This window comes from Coregonus clupeaformis, unplaced genomic scaffold (genome assembly GCF_020615455.1).
Source record: "Coregonus clupeaformis isolate EN_2021a unplaced genomic scaffold, ASM2061545v1 scaf0047, whole genome shotgun sequence".
In the NCBI taxonomy this organism is placed as follows: domain Eukaryota; kingdom Metazoa; phylum Chordata; class Actinopteri; order Salmoniformes; family Salmonidae; genus Coregonus; species Coregonus clupeaformis.
In genome coordinates, this window is record NW_025533502.1 from 913,455 (window position 1) to 928,025 (window position 14,571).

Genomic DNA, 14,571 nt, shown 5'->3' on the forward strand with positions numbered 1-14,571 from the left:
TTGATGTTTGGGGCTGCTGGTGAATCATGATGTGCAGGTATAATCAAAGTGACACTGGACTAGCTCACTTGCCAGAGTCTTTATGGTGTCTATAGCTAGGTTTCCATCCAATTGGCTACAGATTACTTCCCCAAAGCACTTCTTTTTGACAACCCTCCCTTATGTAGGCCTTGCAAGTGAAGCAATTTTGCAGTCCCACAAAATGAGTTCCCATATCAGATGACAATTAGTATTTTAATAAATTTCCCACAACAGTTGTTGTAATTAAACTTTTGGCATTGGTATCTTGGTCTACAGTGCTGGGAGAGCTTTGTTGGTCAGGAGCTTTATCGATTCCTGTTCATGGATTTCATATTCACGGTTCTCTAAACGGTCTTCTGAGAATTTATTTGGAAGTAAGTAGTGTTTTGTGGTAATAATTCCTGTAAGATGTACTGATACTCCCCTCTCTGTACCCCCATGTTGTGGAGATGTGTTTGTGTAGACCTATATTCTACTAAATTCACTGTGCTCTACTTGCTCTTTTGGAGAATCTGTTTGGAATTATGTGATTGACTGACCAGCTGAGCATGTTTTGGAGATGTTTGTGTTTATAATTCCTGGGAGATGTAACTGATATTCTATTTTCATTTTCACTGTGCTTGGCATGCTCTGGGTCATTTCTGAGGAAGTCGGTAGTGAAGTTGCCGCTGAGCGTGTCCATTACCTTCATTAGTCAGACAGCTAAACAGTAACCAATAGGGTTTTTGTATATGATTCTATTTCTGTTATTGTCCTATTTGCAGTCATTCTGTACAGTATGTTGAAGTTGTAACTGCCAAAGTGTATTTGAGAAATGGAAATTGTGAATGAGTATACCTTTTTTATTAAGTTGTGCGTGGCAGACCTGCTGAACATGTTGTGTTTAGAATTCCTGTAAAATAAACTGATACTCCACTCTCTGCTCCACTAGTGTGGCCAACACCTGGTGAAGGTAGGCCCAAGCTCAGCTCCACCAGAATGACCATTTCAGTGACAGTGGTACACTCATCAAAAGAGGTCAAACAACCATGTCTAAACCCTGCACTTGTCATAACCAGAGGCCAAAAAAGTGTTGAAAAACGATAAGGTAAGTAAAGGTCCGGTCCAGAAACGTATGGTCCCCAACATGCTCTGTTTGCCTGCCTTCTCTTGCCTTGCTCACTTCGGTGCGAGCCGCTTCCTTCAATTGAAAATTAATAGGATTCGTCATTTTGTCTCCAGCTATTGTCCTCCATGGAAGCCTCAGCGGTGTTCGACACATCAGTCTCTCTTCTCTTGTTGCTGTTCTCCTCCCTCAGAGCAGTCTACTGATGAACTGTCTTGTTGCTGTTCTCCCTCCTCAGAGCAGTCTACTGATGAACTGTCTTGTTGCTGTTCTCCTCCCTCAGAGCAGGCTACTGGTGAACTCTCTTGTTGCTGTTCTCCTCCCTCAGAGAAGTCTAGTGATGAACTCTCTTGTTGCTGTTCTCCTCCCTCAGAGCAGTCTACTGGTGAACTCTCTTGTTGCTGTTCTCCCTCCTCAGAGCAGTCTACTGGTGAACTCTCTTGTTGCTGTTCTCCCTCCTCAGAGCAATCTACTGGTGAACTCTCTTGTTGCTGTTCTCCCTCCTCAGAGCAGTCTACTGGTGAACTCTCTTGTTGCTGTTCTCCCTCCTCAGAGCAGTCTACTGGTGAACTCTCTTGTTGCTGTTCTCCCTCCTCAGAGCAGTCTACTGGTGAACTGCCAGGCATCCAGGAAGCCATGGAGGGCCAGTCAGATGAGCACCCTCTTCATCTCTCTGCTGTGTTTCCCCTCCTTCCTCGGGGCCACCGTGTCTGTGACCTACACCATATGGACGTGAGACTGTCCAACACAAACACACAGCTGTGTCTGTGACACACACAAATACAATGGGGGACAAAAAGTATTTAGTCAGCCACCAATTGTGCAAGTTCTCCCACTTAAAAAGATGAGAGAGGCCTGTAATTTTCATCATAGGTACACATCAACTATGACAGACAAATTGAGATTTTTTTTCCAGAAAATCACATTGTAGGAATTTTTATGAATTTATTTGCAAATTATGGTGGAAAATAAGTATTTGGTCACCTACAAACAAGCATGATTTCTGGCTCTCACAGACCTGTAACAACTTCTTTAAGAGGCTCCTCTGTCCTCCACTCGTTACCTGTATTAATGGCACCTGTTTGCATCTACTGTCCCCTTCCTCCAGGCCTCCGCCACAGGGCAGTGAGGTGAGTGACCCTGACTGGGCCGCGTTCATTAGCGTACGCAACAGAAAACGTTTTGAAACAGAAAATTAAAATGTTCAGCAACAGAAAATGAAGTCCAGGTAGGCCCTCCCTGTTTGTGTGCTTTTTGTTTTCTGTTTGGTGCCGAATGAACATGACCCTGGTGTATGACCTCTAAGAGCTGCTGCTCTGTACCAAAACCATGATGTTGTCTTCTGACAGATCTGTCTTGTCCTACAAACACAGATTCAGTTTGATATGTTAGTCTAAACGGATTCAGGTCATTTGCAGAGTTTTCTGTTAAATATTACATCGGTTTCCCTTTATGTCATTTCAGGTTTAATATGTTTTAATGGAAGATTCAGTTATTCCAGAGTATTCATTGGATGCTGCAAGTTGAATTTTGGACTCCCATCACATCAAGGATATTTGAATGCTATCAACCAGTCAAAGTGAACTCAAAGTGGATTGATGTGTGTGGTGAAGGACATTGAGCCATTTCTTGTAGAATGTAAAGTAACTGAGACGGATATGTATTCAAGACCACCGAGGTGGTTTTTATACTAGTATGGTATTTCCAACGTGGGCCATAAATGGCTGCCTGTCACCACTTTCAAGCTTCAATGTATACTGAAAAAAAGATATAAACGCAAGATGCAACAATTTCAATGATTTTACTGAGTTACAGTTTATATGAGGAAATCAGTCAACTGAAATAAATAAATTAAGCCTAATCTATGAATTTCACATCACTGGGCAGGGGCACAGCCATGGGTAGGCCTGAGAGGGCATAGGTCCACCCACTTGGAAGCCAGGCCCACTCACTGTGGAGCCAGGCCCAGCCAATCGGAATGAGTTTTTGCCCACAAAAGGGCTTTATTACAGACAGAAATACTCCTCCGTTTCATCAGCTGTCCGGGTGGCTGGTCTCAGATGATCTGCGGTCTGCGGTTTTGAGACCGGTTGGACATATTGCCAAATTCTCTAAAACAACATATGGTAGAGAAATGAACACTACATTCTCTGGCAACAACTCTGGTGGAAATTCCTGCAGTCAGCATGCCAATTGCACGCTCCTTCAAAACTTGAGACATCTGTGGTCTTTTATTGTCCCCAGCACAAGGTGCACCTGTGTAATGATCATGCTGTTTTATCAGCTTCTTGATATGCCACACCTGTCAGGTGGATGAGTTATCTTGGCAAATGAGAAATGCTCACTAACTAGGATGTAAACAAATTGTGCACAAAATTTGAGAGAAATACGTTTTTTTGTGCGTATTGAACATTTCTGGGATCTTTTATTTCAGCTCATGAAACATGGGACCAACACTTTTGTTGCGTTTATATTTTTGTTCAGTATACTATATTATGTTGGGTTTTATTGTTCTACTTTGTACTCAGTTAATATTAAATTGTCACTGTCTATGCATTCCATTTAATACGTTTGTCTTACTGACACGTTACCTAGATTGTTACTTAACATTAATTCTTAGGAGGCTACATATCACAACGGGGAGGAGGGGGGAACAATGCCCTTTTACTCAGGAATTTCTGTGTAATTCAATCCAGTATATGTGAGCTATGCTGCAGGGTGAGTAACATGGAACTTCTAGAAAACCAAGAGTAGGATTGCAACATCATCTTGTGATGCAGGAAGAGAAACCTTGTATCCACCCCTTCAATTCTATCTTATAATGGGTTTTCCTAGGCAATGCTCTTAGGGCTACCAAACGAACAGGTGGAAGTACATCTCTACGGCCTCTGTTGGTATGTAACACAATCTCTATCATTATACTTCTAGTGAAAGATCGCATTTTGGGCCTTTTATTGCAGAGAAAGTCTACTAAGGAAATATTAGTTAATGTCTCTTGCTCTAACAGGTTATTTTCATGTTAAGTTAATTATGACAATGATACAATTTGTTTGTATTTTATAAAGCATAGAAAAAGTTACACTGATCGATTTTGTTTTTGTCTAAAGCAAATATCCAAAGACTACAGGTTTTCACAGGGTTAAATGAAATATTTATTTTATTCTGTTTCCCTCTAGTTATGAAGAACATGGAGCCTCATAGGAGAGTGTACATATCCCTCCCTAAAAAATACATGACTGCTTTGGCCAAAAAGTGTAAACTGGTAAACAAACAGTCCTTTTTCTGACCATCCTCAAACACAATAACACTTACAGGTGTAGGATCTTAATTTGACCAGTTTGTCACAGCAAGAAAATAATCCAGCAGCAACAGGAAATGTGGATTATAATTCATGGACATTTTTGCAGGGGTTGATACATTTTTAGTTATGCCAAATCAAGTCTTTGATTTGCTGCAACAACAATGTGATCAAATTAAGGTCAGACATCTGTAGTTCTTAGTAGCCTATGTCTGGTTGTAGTGTATGTCTGTAATAGGAATAGTTACTTTATTATGATTACATTTTAAAATAAAAATATGAATGGCTTTATTTTTATCTGTTGGACAGGATCACGGGCTTTTCATTAAGGATCTCAGCACTTACATAAATGAAGGATACCTACAAGCTTACTTCCAACGGTGGGGCAGCATTACAGCATGCACGGTAAACTGAAAAGTCATATCAATTATTGTAGCATTAGCCTCAGGTGGATAAGGCCTAAACCTTACATTTTTTAAAAGGGGCAATCTGCATTTTTAAACAACAACAAAACAAAATATTTGACCACTTTCAAATTCATAGATGGACTGAAAATCCATGAGATCAAAATGATGTTTTGAAACTAAACTGGGTTTGTTTACAATTACATTGTCTACAGTCAGTAAAACTAGCTTATATTTTGCATTCTGATGGGGTAAGACAGTTGAACTAATAACCTCACGAGGTATTTATAAGTTATATTCTTCAAGAATCAATGGATATATATAATTAATAATTCATTTAAAAGTCCATAAATGGATGTAGCAATCACAGATTGACCCCTTTTAAAACAAAGTATTTTCTTGGATTATTGGCGTTTTTATTGGTTATGATGATGGTCCATCCTTTGAAAACAGATCAAGAAGACTCCGCAGGACTCTGACTCAAAGAGTGCCAGTGCGTTGGGATTTGTCATGTTTTCCTCTGAGGAGGAGGCAGATGAGGCAGACTGGGCGGGTCCTCACTATATAGGAGGCATGGATGTGGAGGTCAAGAGAGTTGTCAGTCTGAAGGTAAATCAATAGACGGAGCACTGGGCAAAAACTGGTTGAACGAATCAACAATTTTTCACCCAAATTTTCACCTAAATCCGGTGACATTTTTTGTTGATTTCACGTTGAAAACACATTTTAATGAGTGTTGTGTTGACATGGTTGAGTGTTGTGTTGACATGGCTGAGTGTTGTGTTGACATGGTTGAGTGTTGTGTTGACATAGTTGAGTGTTGTGTTGACATGGTTGAGTGTTGTGTTGACATGGTTGAGTGTTGTGTTGACATGGTTGAGTGTATGTTGACATGGTTGAGTGTTGTGTTGACATGGTTGAGTGTATGTTGCTTTTATCCAGCACATGCAGCCAGTCTTATCAATATGTCACTTTAGGAAAGTCTGAGTCAAGTCTTAAGTCTCAACAGGGCGAGTCTGAGTCAAATCTCAAGTCTCTCTCTTCATAAACAGATGCATGTTATGATCCATGCAGGTTAACATTGTGTTGCAGGTAAGACTCTTCTAGGTCAAAGGTCAATTGTTTAATTGTTTTATTCAACCGTTGACTATTCTTAGAACATTGAGTCAAGTTTAAAGTCATATACAAGAGTCCAACTGAAGTTACGAGTCACTGTTTTTGCGAGACTTTGGAAGATGTGGATGTCGATTAAGGCAGCCCTCCGCACCTCTCTGATTCAGAGGGGGTTGGGTTAAATGTGGAAGACACATTTCAGTTGAATGCATTCAGTTGTACAACTGACTAGGTATCCCCCTTTCCCTTCCCGTTACCATACTAAAATCTAATTTTCCATATAGATGGATGACCCAGAAGGTTCAGAAGGTTGAGGTCATCCCTGCCAGGTCTATCCCCAGATGGTCCATGGGTATGAGATACATTCTTGAAAATGCTCAATGGTTAGATGAAGTGGCTGGATGATACTGTACCTACATTATAGAACATATCCAAACTGGACAGGATACATGGATTATTTGTAGAAAAATAAATGTAGAATATAAATTTACATAATTTTCTTCTAGGGTTTGATTGTAACACTTTAATTTATTTTCAGATGTGTTATGGACTGTAGCTTGATTTACTGATTGTAATGAAATACTTGTTGTGTTTATTATAAGGCCTATGTTGCATCATATGTTTTTATTAATTAAAGCTTTCATGTTTCCTACATGATCCCCAGATATATATTTTTTTTATTGAGTTATCATTTTACCAATAACATTTGAGTAATATATTTAATTTCTGTTGTAGTGAGGTTGTTTTTGTAATTTGAGTAAGTTTTACTTTTAGTAGAATAACCAAAGATATTACGAGAAAGGGACATTTCCTAAATACAATGTGTGCTTGCTAGAAGTATTTATGATAGAGACAGCAGTTGTAGTAATGATTGATTGCATTTATAGGGCCCTATAAAATCCGCGATGTGGAGAACGCTGACGGAATCACGGAATCCAGACATTTAAAACGGAATTTAACAATATTCAAAAATATATTGAACTTATTAGTAGGGAACCAACTAAATGTAGCCTATTGAAAATGAATACATTTGCCCAAGTTTATCATGACATAAGACATGAACAGAATGCATCGGTGATTCGTATTTTCTGCAACTTTCTGAAGAGGTTACGAGAATTCCTCTTCTGTATTTGTGGTGCGCACATCTGCCACTTTGTGTAGCCGTTAGGGATGATGCTAATGAAGGTCCTCTGCTAGATGGAAAGGCTTTCCCATAAACCTTTTCAATTAAATGTTAACTACAAAGTAGCCTATGCTTACCTGGCAGAATATCATGATTATTTCCATCAATACAGTGGGTATTTATTTAGCAAACTCTACCATCACATATGCACTACAAAAACACAGCTAAACAACCTCTTGCTAGGTGCACACTGGAACTAAAGGGTAAACACACCCCAAAATCAAAAATTCGCAAAAGAATCCAGACCTCAAAAGTGGTCTCTTGATGTGGTGTAACCATTGTTTTTGTATTTAGAACATCCAATTTAGTTGTCTTCTGTTATGACTTTTTATTTATTTATCTGAAAAAACGGAAACTGAAACCTTGAAAAACTAAACGTGGAAAAATACTTAATGGAATCAGGCTAAAAATGTAACAGATTTTTATAGGGCCCTACATTTATCTAGTGCCTTTCCAAATGCTCAAAGCACTAAGGCTGGGAAACTCCACCACCAATGTGTAGCGCCCCCTTCACACTACAACCATTTATGCCAGAATGCTCACCACATCTCAGCTGGAGAGATGAGGAGTGATTATGCCAATTAAAAATGAGGGAGATGATTAGGTGCACATGGGAAGAGGTTGAGAATTTACATCTTAGCAGATGCTCTCATCCAGAACAATTTACAGGAGCAAGTAGGGTTAAGTGCCTTGCTCAAGGGCACATCAACAGATATCACCTAGTCAGCTCGGGGATTTGAACCAGCAATCTTTCAGTTACTGGCCCAACACTCTTAACCGCTAAGCTACCTGCCGCCCAAATTTAGCCAGGACACCAGGGTTAACACTCCTACTCTTACGATAAATGCCATGGGATATTTAGTGACAGTCAGGACACCCGTTTAACATCTCATCCGAAAGACAGGGACGGCCTGTTCAATAGGGCGATATGGGCGACGCACTGCCAAACGGGAAAAGGAAGGGATTTTTTTTCTAATCAATTATATCACGGCAACAGTAGTTATCAGTGTTCTAATCTGATCTGACTGCCACTAAATGTCAAATCAGGCTAAAGTCGTGCTTCAAATGGCCCCGCCCGTTTTTGGGGCGATTTCAGTCAGGTTGAAAATCGCCCAGAAGTCTCTCATAGCCTGTCATGTAAAATCTATTTTTTTCAAATTTCAAAGCTTTCAATACAATCTCTATGGGTGTCTTAGGGCTTGCACTTACGCGCTTTCGTCATATGTGACGTAACCATGAACGTAACTAAGAAAATAGCGGCTAGCAGCGTCTCTGTTGCGACCTGCAGTGTGGCGTTATCTTATGTTTTTAATTTGTACACTTAGTGGCGTTATTTTATGTTTTTAATTTGTACACTTAGTTTACAAACATTCTGCCAACCATGGATTTCCAGTGGTGGGTTTTGGACTGATCTTGTTGATCGTGTACATACCCGCTACGAACGGACTAAATAATGAAAACGCTGCTGGGAGCGGAATCCAATACAGCTGGGAGACTTGGCTGGATGACAGAGTCCCGGACAGAGAAGTGGAGCCGGCCGGCTTCACCCTGGTCAGAGCGGACCGCGATCCTGGTAAGAGAGCGACTCTGTACCCCCGACATTGAACTGCTTTCTGTGTCACTGCGACCTTACTATCTGCCCTGTGAGTTCCCCCAATTGTTTGTTACCGTTGTGTACTGTTGATAATCACAAGTTTACTGGAGAACTGAGACCAAGTAGAGACTTTGGACAGGGTGGATATGGTATAATAAAGGCAGTTTATTCAGAGGTAAAGATATCTGGAATCGCGTGCACGGACTCGTTCGTCAAACTCTTAGGGAGCTATCTGAAGAGAGCCCCGAAAACATTGTGTGCAGACATTTTATACAATAAATGATGTAGGTTGAATCTAGTAGTTCTGATCTTCTGATTGGTCCTGATGAGTTGGGCGAGGTCCCCTCCACTGTTGCATTGGCTCTGAGTCGGGTTCTCTGTCTTCAAATGTTCAGCCTAAAGAGAGGGGATTTGTGTGTGTGTGTGTGTGTGTGTGTGTTTAACAGTGATGATGTGTGTGTGTGTGTGTGTGTTATCAGTGATGATGTGTGTGTGTGTGTGTGTGTGTCCTCAGAGCAAGAACTCGTGAGTTGGAAGAACTGAGAGACCTATGGCGTGGGTGTTGTCCTTGGCCACCTGCTGACAAGGCTGACAAGATAGGACTCTTTTGTCCATTGTTATAGGATAGGAACAGCATTGATTGAAAACAAACGCCCAACACAAAATGGGTCATGCACAAGATTTTAGTCAGACCAAGCTATAACATTATATATTTACTACGACAGTACATTCAACCAAAAGCTAATATAACAAAGGCATCAGAGATTATTTATAATCTGTCACAGAAACTGGAATCCATCTCCCCAGATCAGTCAATAAATGCTTCTGGTATTGACTTATATGCTGCCCCTGTCTTCATATTGTTGCTGGACATATCTTTTTTAAAATGTGTGTAGGTCACCTAAATCATCAGAAAAATTGCCCCTCCTGAGAATTTTTTCAGGAGCCGCCACTGCCGAAAGACTTCACCCTACGCAGGGCGATGTCCTCATCACTTCCCCATGGGCTTTGGGATTTTGGTCTTAAGACTAGAGGGAAGAGTGCCCCCTACTGGTCCTCCAACACCACTTTCAGGAGCATCCAGGGACCGACCAGGAAAGACCCTGCTTGGCTCCAGAGGCAAGCCAGCAGTGGGATGCAGGGTGGTATGCTAATGGTAGTAATAGGTTTTCATAGGCTATGGGTTCTGGACAAATTGGTTAGGTAGTGAAATATGAAGCTCTGCTCCACTGCTTTGGTTAAAAGGGCGTATTCCATGTTTTTAGCTTTCAGATGTTGCTAGTTGTTTTGTTTTTAATGAAGTGCTGAGCATTCCAAAACTACTAAGGACCAATGTATTTTGCCCCTGTGGACCTTATTCACTCTGTGACCATGATCATTAAAGATAATTCCAGGCTAGCGGGGTAGGAAGCAGAGTTGTGCCGTTAAAGTCGATAGGCCTCTTTCGAGTGAGGGGGTCAAACTGGGGTGAGGGGGGTTGGTGATTCTGGGTAAGGGCCGATACAAGCTTAACATGTAGTTCTTCACACCTGTGTGTACTTGAGCAGAGACTGATTTTTTTGGAGCAATGTGCACTCTCCGGTCCATGCCTTCCTAGACTTCCAAATATAAACATTCACAAGGGGGAAATAGCAGAGCTGTTCTTGTTCTCTTCCATTTGTGGTGAAAGCAAAGAAGAATCACGTTGAAAATGCCACTGTTAGCTCATTTGAAAGAAAACTAAATGCATATTCCACACTACGCCACCCCAGGTTTAAACAAGAGCATGGGGCGTTCTGCCTAACACACATACAGGTTGTTAAAGTTTGGGTTTAGTGGCAAAATAAAGAAGTCAATAAAACCTGAATCACTCAGACTTCTCTCATTTAATAGCTTGGTTAAAGTGAAGGAGAACACAATATGTAAACAGACAAAACAAACTGAAAACAGGTTCTGGTCAAGGGAAGCACTAATTACACATTTATTTAACATATCAATATAACATCAAACAGAACCCAACTGATTTGTTTGGGGCTGGTGTTATATACTTTTAAATAGCGTTTCTGGTTTGAACGGGAATCTCGGGATGCCTGGGAAAGGCTTGCAATTTTCTCGGGATGGAAAATATGAATCCTTAGTCTGGTGGTCTGAACTGGTGCCTGAGGAAGTAAGCGGTTAGATAGATGGTGTATGATAAATGGTGGCTGTGATTGCTGTGATCTTTTTGGCCAGTGTAATTCTCTCCCTCTAATATAGCATGTTAATCTGACTGGTTTTCATTGGGAAAGCCATCTTGTGGGGAATCTTATAACTTTACAGTAGAGCCATTGTACCCTCTACTGTAAAAGAGGTAAACTCAACCATTTACATTTACGTCATTTAGCAGACGCTCTTATCCAGAGCGACTTACAGTTAGTGAGTGCATACATTTTTCATACTGGCCCCCTGTGGGAATCAAACCCACAACCCTGGCGTTGCAAGCGCCATGCTCTACCAATTTGAGCTACAGGAGGCCATCCAGCTCCTCTTCTCTCTCTCCTCTCTCTCTCTCTCCTCTTCCCCTCTCTTCCCTCACCCTGTGACTTTTCTGTGTTTCTGAAGGTGGATATGAAGATCTTTCACTACAAGGTTGACCTGTCAGAAGAGGTGTCGGGGGCAAACATCAAATTCAGTACTATGGACGACCTGGTGAAACACTACCAGAAGCCCTGTCACACCTACCTGGTCAAACCGCTGCTGTGACCCACTCACACAAGCACGCAAGTACACACACACAAACATTGATATACACTCACCTCCATATCCCACTGGGCACACCACATAATTTCAACGTGGATAATTGGGTAATATTTGGTTGAGACGGTAATCAATGAGATTACCCACTCAAAAAGACAGCCAAAAGTTGATTGAATTTCCAATGTGTTATCACTATACTTTCAACGATCTAAAAGCACAACCAAATTCCAATGGAAAAACAATGTCTGATTTTTGGTTTAGTTGTCACCCAAATGTCTATCACTGTGCTTTCAACCATTTAAAACCACATCAAAGTTAAAATGGGAATACAATGATGTTTTGTTTATTTATACAACAGATTGTGTTATCACTGTGCTTCATCTAATAGCAGAACCAAATGACCTGGACTGCAGTTGAGCTTACATTAAAAGTGCAAGTGATCAATGCCATTTGAGATTCTGCACAGATTATTTTCACATTTGTGAAGATCTCCACAAACCTGCAACAACCTACTGTGTGCATGCTATCTTCAACATGCACGCTTTATATGATTACATAAGAAGAAATGCATAGTTACAGTAACTATGGATGTGTTACTCATTTAAGGTTTATTGTTACATTAGTTTGTAAGATAGCCTTAGCTTTAGGCTATGTACTGTATTACAAAAGTAATATTGAATTGTGTTTGGTTGACAATGCAACCAAATATCAACATTTAAAGTAGATGTATCTACTGCTTGGAAAGTTCCATCTGAGCCACTAGCTTAATATAATTCTTTAACTTTTATTTTTGGTTGAGTTGGAGATGTGAAGCCAACACGTCATTTGTTTACTTGTCAAAAAGTTAATAGGCTATTTATTGTATTTCAAAAGTGATATTGAATTGTGTTTGGTTGTCAATGCAACTAAATATCAACATTTGAAGGAGATGCATCTTCTGCTTGGATAGTTCCATCTGTTAAAACTGTAAATGCACTTTATATAAAGTTTGATTTGATTTAGTCCTATTATTTAACTTAGATTTTTGAATGAGATGGAGATGTGAATCCAACATATCAATTATATATTTGTAGACAAACTGGAATAAATTGGGTTGTCATAGGGTATGGGTTAGTTAATGAGTTATTTTGGGGTGGTTTGTAGGTGTTGAGTTATTATAGTGGGTTAAACTGTATATTCAAACAATCAATTCCTCTTTCAATCGACCTACTTTTTCAGCTATAACCAGTCACTACCATTACTACTGCAGTCACTACCACTACTGTAACTTATTTCACAACCATAAATAATTTAAAGACCAGCTAGTAAGCACACACATTTTATTTAAAAGTTATTTTCAACTTTTCTGTTTGGTACAATTTTTCCTCTGGAATAGAAGTGGTCACTCCTTTATGGGTTGCGCGATGCGTTTTACGTAAAGAAACACGGACTCGATGCGGCCAATCACTGCTGAGAGCGCGTTGATAGACAAACTGAAAATGGCGGAAAGCAGCACGGAAATCACATTTAAAAAAGGTAAGAGAAAGTTGCAAAAATACTATTAATTGTTCTATGATGTGAGTCACATTATTTCGGCGTAACTAAAGCAAGATCAAACCCTCATTTTGAAGTTAGACTGAGCGGACTGTATGGAGCAAATTCAACGGGGTAGCTAGCAACATACCAGCCTACTGGATAATTATGACAACACTGGCAGTCGTTTTTGGAAGCAATTCACTACGGTAACGTACTGTTGTCGAACATAGTGTTATTCAGAATGATGGATATTTTTTTTTTTAGGAGACGGTAAGCAAACTCCTGTCAAGCTTCTTCAAGGAGGAGAAAACTAAAGGTGAGATGCTTGCTAGCTAGTGGAGTTGTTTCATGTAGCTATCCTGGAAAATATTTGGACCTGATCATCTTTAGTCAAATGAAGCAACAGTTGTAGGCTATTAGCTGTCATCACCATTTGACCTTTGTTTCTTTTTTCTTCTCTAGTCGGTGCCGATGCTGTCCTCCTTATGGCAGAGATGCTGCATGTGTTTGTTCAAGGTAAGTTCAAACGATTGATTGTGGCTGTAATGTACATGTAAATCAATGGAGGTGTTTATATAGACTGAGATGATGGTGTTTATATAACTTCAATATGAGATGAAGATATCAGGGCCAGGATTCATAAAGCGTCTTAAGAGTAGGAGTACTGATCTAAGATCAGATGTGTCCGTCCCCCTATCCATATAATCATATTCATTCTGATCTCAAATGCAAAACTGTGGCTAGATCAGCAGTCTTTACTCCGAGTTGCTTTAGGAATACAGACCCCCGACTCTTTGTTTCTCAGAAGCTGCACAAAGAACGATAAAACAGGCTGAGGCAGAGGACTGTGACAGAATGGACATAGAACACTTTGAGAAGATCCTGCCTCAACTGGTGTGTAAATAAATATACCCATGTATTCTATTAAACATCCTCTCTTCTATTACTGTCAAGGAATGATAGTATAAGAATCAACAGTCATAACATATTTAATTTCCTCCCCAGCTGTTGGATTTCTAGTATGACTTCAGGCCAGAAGAGGGAGCCAGAGAGCTGTCCAGTCCTCCATTCAGAATTTGAGAGATTGAGCAACTCTTGGAGGACAATGGAAGTAAAGAAAAAGCCTTCTGTTCTGGTTTTACTTGTAAAAGTAAAGAAGCACTTTATTTACTTCCATTGTCCTCCAAGAGTGGCTGAATCTCCTCTACTTCAGTTTACTTATTAATTCATGCACCTTGGTTGGAGAGAGAGAGCCCATGTAGGATATTATATTGTAATTAGTCCTTTCTTTTTGTTAAATTGCACACGAACTCTAATGAACTCTGTACATTTTGCTCTGTGGTTTTGCCTCAGTTTGTTGTTTGAAACAATTTGAAACCTTTGCTAACTAACATCAGCCTGTGACACCTATTTTCTGGGGGAGACATGCATTGTAAACCTAAAAGTGCTTTATTCTAATCAGTTGTGTGATAGGAATTCACGTCTAGTACTCCAGCAGCATTGGGGGAGGATCTGGTGTTTGACAATAAAACATATACAGTGACCTCTGTAATTATTGGGACAGCACTTTGGATTTGAAATTATACAATGACTGAGGTTAAAGTGCAGACTCTGCTTTAATTA

At 40.1% G+C, this 14,571-nt stretch overlaps 2 protein-coding genes across 2 annotated transcripts; both read left to right on the plus strand.

Moving 5' to 3' along the window:
- The first annotated feature begins 3,902 nt into the window (after positions 1-3,902).
- On the plus strand, positions 3,903-11,506 carry LOC121551549 (heterogeneous nuclear ribonucleoprotein A3-like). Its single transcript, XM_041864249.2, has 5 exons — positions 3,903-4,020; positions 4,303-4,388; positions 4,734-4,829; positions 5,282-5,437; positions 11,299-11,506. Exons 2-5 carry the CDS (start codon positions 4,305-4,307, stop codon positions 11,437-11,439), a joined length of 477 nt encoding a protein of 158 aa, XP_041720183.2. The 5' UTR covers positions 3,903-4,020; positions 4,303-4,304; the 3' UTR covers positions 11,440-11,506.
- A 1,409-nt stretch (positions 11,507-12,915) lies between these two features.
- Positions 12,916-14,282, plus strand: LOC121551087 (centromere protein X-like; the record flags this gene model as incomplete). The annotated part of the gene is made up of 5 exons (XM_041863622.1): positions 12,916-12,948; positions 13,213-13,264; positions 13,411-13,464; positions 13,754-13,842; positions 13,954-14,282. Coding segments are annotated over 5 exons (243 nt in total), but the record flags the coding sequence as incomplete, so codon positions are not given.
- Between the last annotated feature and the right edge of the window lie 289 nt (positions 14,283-14,571).

Bases quoted from the DNA above. Each gene is read 5' to 3' on its own strand.
- LOC121551549 (XM_041864249.2), top strand. From the start codon at position 4,305: ATGAAGAACATGGAGCCTCATAGGAGAGTGTACATATCCCTCCCTAAA. The intron at 4,389-4,733 runs GTAAACAAACAG...TCTGTTGGACAG, and splicing joins TGGCCAAAAAGTGTAAACTG to GATCACGGGCTTTTCATTAA. The intron at 4,830-5,281 runs GTAAACTGAAAA...CTTTGAAAACAG, and splicing joins GCAGCATTACAGCATGCACG to ATCAAGAAGACTCCGCAGGA.